This window comes from Limulus polyphemus, unplaced genomic scaffold (genome assembly GCF_000517525.1).
Source record: "Limulus polyphemus unplaced genomic scaffold, Limulus_polyphemus-2.1.2 Scaffold821, whole genome shotgun sequence".
Classification (NCBI taxonomy): Eukaryota; Metazoa; Arthropoda; class Merostomata; order Xiphosura; family Limulidae; genus Limulus; species Limulus polyphemus.
In genome coordinates, this window is record NW_013666431.1 from 377,138 (window position 1) to 384,654 (window position 7,517).

Genomic DNA, 7,517 nt, shown 5'->3' on the forward strand with positions numbered 1-7,517 from the left:
ATTTTAGTTATTACTATAGTCACATACTATATATATATATATATATATATATATACCATCGTTTACTTCGGATACAAATATTGTTGCTGTTTTTAAGGTTTTACAGACATTTCTTGTATAAAGGGTTTTAATTCCCACTGAAGCTTAAATATTTAGTCAGTCCAGACTATTCTCTCAAATATTATAACAACAATTAAGTAACAGTGTATGGTCGGTCTCCCAACTCGCCTTTATATGATTGAAACTGACATTGAGCTGATAGTCCCTGGATGTCACTTTTCCTGCAGTCCGGGTGGCACCATTGATTACTTGTAGTGACCTAGATATTCAACCGTCGTCGTGCAGACTCGCGCTCCAATGTGTTTCTAGAAATACAAACCCGCCCTCTGTGGCGCTAACCTTACTTATTCTTCAGATACAGAATCAACTTTAATTAATATCCGCAAGTTTTTAACTATAAATGTAGACACAAAGTTATCCTTGGTGCTAAACAGGAAAGTCAGACTTTTGCAAAAGTCTAATGTTGGAAATTAGACCGATTTCGGTTGTTCATATTTGTCTACGACTTGCATAAAGAGCCCAACTACTTCATTTTAGCGGTGTGACATGGGTAAGCTAGACTTTCATACGATTCTGAAATGAATTCAGAGCCTAACCCTAACTATTTCATTGTATCGGTATGAACATACAGAGTTAACTAACACTTACGCATTGAGCGTGAGGATCACTCACCTAGGCCTATTCTCAAACTCACATTCATTAGTAAAAAATATCACGTTTCGATCAAATTAGCTGTAAAGCATTGTGGTTGTTTAACCGGTTGGATCCAGGTGAAATTCAGCATCAAAAAGATCTAAGAAATGAACCAGACTGCACCAATTTGCTTCATTGAATAACAAAGTGTTTGAGGAGGGACCATGCTCACAGCCCCCCCCCCCCTAGAAGGCGATCGCCTTCACTTGCACCAACTTACTGCGAGTTAAAAGTTCACTCACTCAAATTCTTAAAGTTGGCAGTCCTGGAACATGGACAACCTCCATGCTTTAATACAGCTTTTTTCTCACTTCTAGATAGGTTTGTCCCTGATGAAGGTCCATCTTTCGAAAGCGCTCGGGTTATAAGGTTTCGTATTTTGTTTTTTATTGAATTTTTGAACATTCGTGTTTCCCTAACACAGTGAATAGCACATGTTATCGGTGTGAAAATGGTTAAGATATACTTTCATACAGCTCTAATACAAATACAGATTCGAACTTTAACTACTAGATGTTATCGGTGTGAACATGGTTAAGATATACTTTCATACAGCTCTAATACAAATACAGATTCGAACTTTAACTACTAGATGTTATCGGTGTGAACATGGTTAAGCTTGGAATCAGATGACCTGTCCTCTGAATGCAATCAACAATGGGACATACATAACAGTTTCATTCATAAATCATAATGCAAACATTTAACATCAGTCACACAGAGCAATTGAAACGTCTGCTTTTAGTGCTACCTCGTGTGTTTTATAGTATTGATTTCTTTCACCACAGATTTCTATAAAATAATTTACATATTGAGTAAAACAAATAATTAACAGTGGATTCAGATTTTGAAGCATGTCTAAGTTAATAAACATTAAATAAACGTTACTTAATTCTAAAATATCCAACCAAATAAGTTTAGCGTCAGGTTATAAGATTTTACAATGATGATATCGTGCAGTTATTTCGTTTCTCGATACTATGTGTGATCTTTCATTAGCTTGTGACCAGTTGCAGTTGGACTAATCATCAAATTATCACAGAGGTTCTATGAAATAACTAAAAGCTCTTTATGTACTAAATAAACAAAATGTGTGTCTGGGAAAAATACACAGTCGTATATCTGTCATTTCATATCTGTTCCTTATACGTTTCCACATTTCTTGATCAATCAGCACCAAACTTGACACAGTGATTCAGGGTGGCATGAGGAAGGTCATAGGGGGTCAAACCCCCCATATAATTTTATATTGATAGCTAGTGCTCAAAAATAAAATCTAGTGATGACGTTACTGCAGACAACACCACCACACTGGCTACTTTTCCTATCTTGTCCCATTGATCAGTTTTTTGGTAAACGTCTTTACATTACTGGACACAAATGAGTTTGTTTGTTTGTTTTTAATTATGCACAAAGCTACACAAGAGCTATCTGTGCTCTGCCCACCACGGGTATCAAAACCCGGTTTCTAGCGTTGTAAGTCCGCAGACATACCGCTGTACCACTGGGGGCAAATGAGTTTGTAATGACTCCGTAATCGAAGGATACTGCTTAAATGCAATCTTTCGCATTTAAATATTTAGTAAATTTCATACGTTTATCTTATGTGTTTAGCCGGCTATTAATACGTTGCATAATTACTAAACTTTACACACAGTCATAGGGCGCGTGCACTATGGACCCAGTATTGTTTTATAGTGCGAAGAGGGGGCTCGGGTCTGGGGAAGGGGAGGAGAAAGCAGAGATCACCAGCTACCACAGTAGTTTAAAATCAGTACAAAACACTACTTTTGACATACGTACTACTGAATCACACATAAAGAAAGATTCCCCGGTAGGTCAGCGATAAATTTAGGGACTTACGACGCTAAAATCTAAGGTTCGATTCCGCAGTGAATAGAGTGCAGACAGCCATTGTGTAGCTTTGAACTAAAAATCAAAAACAGCGATATAAATAAAGTAAAACGAGAGTTATAAAGTTATCGTACACGTGACAAAGAACGACCATTTATTATCGATCTTACAGTACTTATTGATAGACGAAATTTTAAGAAACCATTCAATAAATTTTTTTCCCATACCATGAGCCTAAAATACATATATATACTACCTCGGTTGTTCAGTGCCGTCTATATAATTGTTCTTTTGTATGTCTACGCAATAACGACAGAAGAGTCAATATCTGTGTATTGGCAAGTTTTAACACATCATACAAATAGACCACGGCAAAACCGAAATGCAACATTTAGAAACATTTTACCTATTTGCTTTTAGAAGCAGGCTTAGCCAACTTACACTCTCCTAACAATTTGTCAGGAAGTCAGTAACAGTTTAATCAGCCAACGACCAACCTCAGGAGTTGCCATAAGTTCATTAGATACAGCTTAACCAGCTAAAGACCTACCTCATGATTTACCATGACTTCGTTAGATACAGTTTAATCAGCTAAAGACCTACCTCATGATTTACCATGAAGTTCGTTAGATACAGTTTAACCAGCTAAAGACCTACTTGATGATTTACCATGAAGTTCGTCAGATACAGTTTAACCAGCTAAAGACCTACCTCATGATTTACCATGAAGTTCGTCAGATACAGTTTAACCAGCTAAAGACTTACCTCACGATTTGCCAAGTAATCAATTAAGAACAGTTTAATCAACCAAAGCTCTTCCTCACGAAATGCCAGAAAGCTAATTAGGAATAGTTCAACCAGTCAATTATCTATATTTCGAATTGATAGAAAGTTATTAGGATAATAACATTTTGTTCCAAAAGTGTGGTTTATTTTTTATTTATTTTTACATTAATTCAACTAGGTACAGGTTTGACCAAAACACTACTAATGGAAATAGAATTAGCTAGATCTACCTCACGGATCACATAAAAAAAAAAAAAACTAAGGAGATATTTAGTCTCTCAAAGACATACTTAATAATTCAAGGGCCAAAATCACGATTTTCCAAAAAAAATTAACCTAGAATAACTGGTTTATTCAGTCAAATACCTGACTAATCTTCAAGAAGCTAACTGAAAACAGACAATATGGCAAGAAGTCAATGGAAACGGGTTTCAGCCAACGAAGGCCTACTGGCAGCATGCCAGGAAGTCAACTGGTAACAGGATTTAGCCAGTCGAAAGAAAGGCTACCTGAAAATACGCCAGGAAGACAACTAGAAACAGGATTTAGCCAACATAGAACCCCCTAACGACTTGCTACGAAGTTAATTGAGAATAATTAAATTTAGCTAGTTAGAGACTTACCAAAGTTCTTGCCAAGGATCAAAAGTAAGAAACTTAGCTTTTCATAGACTGCTCAAAACACCTGTCATGGATTAAAGTTGGAATAAGTTTGGACAGTCGAAGACTAACTAAAACATTTGCTACGGATTCAAGTTGAGATAGGTTTAGCCAGTCGAAGACGAGCTAAAACATTTGCTGCGAATTAATGTTGAAATAAGTTTGGACAGTCGAAGTCTGACTAATACACTTGCTATGGATTCAAGTTGGTGTAATTTTAACCAGTCGAAGACTGACTAAAAATACTTGTAAAGTTTGAATAAATTTAGCCAGTCGAAGACTGACTCAAACACTTGCTATGCTACGGATTAAAGTTGGGATAAGTTTGGACAGTCGAAAACTAACTAAAACACTTGCCACGGATTAAGGTTTGATTTAGTTTAGCCATTCGAAGACCTATCATTAGGTCTTAGCCAAAGATCTAACTAACCGAATATTCCAAAACACTAAATTTAGAATTGAAGATAATTTTACAATCTTAACTTGGTAGAACCCAATGAAGGGCAATATAAAGATGGAATTTCCTAACCCTTCGTCTAATCACTATTTTAACGCTTATTTCCTTCCGAGGAAATGTTGCATGCAAATAACACGAGTTTCAGAGGTACATTTCAATTATGATTCCAAATCACGTCTAGTTTTATGTTAGACTTATTAACATTTTACTGAAACACAGACAGTCATAATTATATTAGAAAAAAAAATTATAAGTAGCTATAAAATTTCAGTAATCTACTTCGTAAACATAAATAATTTACAAAGATAAGTAGCATACCGATTAGCATAACAGGTACTGAAGTAGTGTTCACAGTCAAGTGTTTGGAGTAATAAACTCAATGCTTGAATGTCAAATAAGTTAAAGCCATCAAAAGTCACATACCAGTAATATTTGAAGAGTTCTTAATATTTTTCAGTGAAAATCAAATACAAATGTAGATTTACAAAATTATTATTAATTCACTAATTATCAGAGAGAATAGATCTAATATACTACCCAGTCGTGGGCCTGGTTTAAACCTAAATTTGATCTTTACATGCAACGCCCTCTTTGGAAAAAAATTACTCGGGTAATTTCGATAATTTTTAAAGAGCCACCAGACACATGGGCAGCTGGTATTCATCTCATGATAAATGTAAGATATAATCTATTTAATTAATTTTATTCTTAGACTTGGAATATAATTTTAGATGTATTGTTACATAAACCTATCTCTCGTTGAGGAAGTCATTTTGAAACTTGGCTTTCTTACCCAAAGAGTGTATAAATAGAGTTTACACTTACTCGTTGGCGTCTACCTCGATATTTTCGAGACGAGGGTTGGATACAGGAATGAGAACGAGAAATGTGACGGCAGCCAAGCACAGGCAGCCCACAGGTCGCTTTTTCTGTTCTCTACCAGCGTTCCATGAGATTTCCTTCGTGAAGGACAATCTTGCACGAGGCATCAGAAGCTTCTGAGGTCCCATGGCTGAGCTTGTTATGGCGCTTTGTCACATGAGGTCAAAGCTACAACTAGTAGAGAAAGTGGAAAAGAGGCTACACTCTTAATTACTCAAGCCAGAAAACAAGCCACCCTAACTCGCGAGTATCACTCCACTTCTAGAGAGCAGATACCCAATTGTAAACCTTTTCTCCATTGGCTAACCATTCTTCACGTGACAAACAGGCAACGATGTGCTTTAGTACTAGGCGCTGATTGGATGACTCGACTGGGCGAAACAGAGCTATGTAAAGGTTGCAGCGAAAGCAACTGCCGTGTTCACGTATCCCATCATGTATTAAGTAGCGATGGCTTATTCTCTCAAAACAAATGAGATGAAAAATGTTCGGATGCTCTGTAGGAGGCATTATTTGTTTGTTCTAAGGAACAAAAACATGAGCATAAAGTATCCATCAACATAATCAGCCTTCATTTGACTGGCGTTGTGCATAAATAGAGGGATTTCAAATGCATTTCAACACCATCTGGGAGTGAGAATATGAAACTTCGAACGTTCGAGGAGAATATTTATTATATTTAATAGAATATTCATGAGATGAAGGAAAAACTGTTATGTAACTTCTTATTGAAGAGTAGCATGACATTTATTAGCCAAACGTTCAGATATCAGAATGTAATCTGTTAAACTTTTGCAGTAATAAAGTTCCTATTTTCTAGGTTCTCGCTTTTTAATATTACCTTTTTTTCCAACCAGACATTAATCAAGTCGTTTATCAAACGGATGACGATAAAACAAAGTGCTTACAGATGGCGCAAATGTAAATTGAAACTCTTTTGTTCAAAATTCATTAAATGGAATATTGAAGAAGACCAAATTACCAAACGGTGCAAAAAAACAACAACAACAAAACTAGTTGTTTTTAAACTTTCAAATACCTTCTTCATATTCTTTATCTTATTCTTCCCTTTTTTACCCAAAGTAGTGCAAACTAATCTCAGTCAAATTTAATCGTATATATTATACAAATATATAATTCCTTATATATATATATAAACATATGCGAAAATGTACATACTGGTTGATACAAAATTATCTTATGGAATTAATATTTCATCTTCCGAGGCATTAAGCTAATGACACTTTATTCTCAAATTAATAACACGACAAATCGGTGAGAACTCGGTAGAAATTTGAAAACTATAAAGATGAGTTCGTAGTCTTTAGTACTCAAGCATATTTTAAGCCCCCCCCCCCCAGTGGCACAGCGGTATGTCTGTGGACTTACAACGCTAGAAACCGGGTTTCGATACCCGTGGTGAGCAGAGCACAGATAGCCCTTGTGTAGCTTTGTGCATAATTAAAAAACGAACAAAACAAAACATATTTTAAGTGTGGGGATGGATGGAAGGTAACCTTTGCACCGAACCTGGTGAAGTTAGTGCATTCCATTGAGTAATTATGTGACATTACTGAATCCTCGTGACATTTTAACTCTAAGATTTTAACGGCTGTATGAAAAGACAGTAGGTGTATTAAAAAGTATGATATTATAATTTATACCTTAACGATTATGAGTAATTATCGAAAGAAATGATTAAATATTTATTCACTGGGCTTGGTAGCAGCTGTACAGATGGTCTTGACTGTGATGTAGTAGCTGTCCAATAAGCAATGCCAAAAACATTGAAAATTCAACTAATTTGAAACCATAAAACTTCTAAAAAAGACACACCGAACGATAACAAAAGTCGAATGATAAATAAGACAGGGAAGTAGTCTTGGACATTAGTACACAGGCCACAAACCTTTTATTTATTGTTCAGGGCTTTGAATAACCAGCTTGCAGTATTATGCTAAAAACTCAATATATATATATATATTTTATTATTACTGCGTACTCGACTTTTAACGAGATACGACGAAGAAATCCATGAAGCTTATATAGGCAAGCACATTTTTTTTTTATCGAGAATCAAGCTCTCTGTAGTCTAAATGCTTAATGGCCATCTCTCACTAAAGTTA

General features: G+C 35.6%; 1 protein-coding gene across 1 annotated transcript in view; it reads right to left on the reverse strand.

Annotated features, from left to right (window-relative positions):
- The window catches only part of LOC106460714 (voltage-dependent calcium channel subunit alpha-2/delta-3-like), a 214,017-nt gene extending 208,182 nt beyond the window's left edge, over nucleotides 1-5,835 (reverse strand). The window contains exon 1 of the mRNA XM_022387493.1: nucleotides 5,335-5,835. Within this exon, the coding sequence (XP_022243201.1) occupies nucleotides 5,335-5,519 (185 nt within the window). The 5' untranslated portion in view covers nucleotides 5,520-5,835. The remainder of the gene's footprint in view (nucleotides 1-5,334) is intronic.
- Between the last annotated feature and the right edge of the window lie 1,682 nt (nucleotides 5,836-7,517).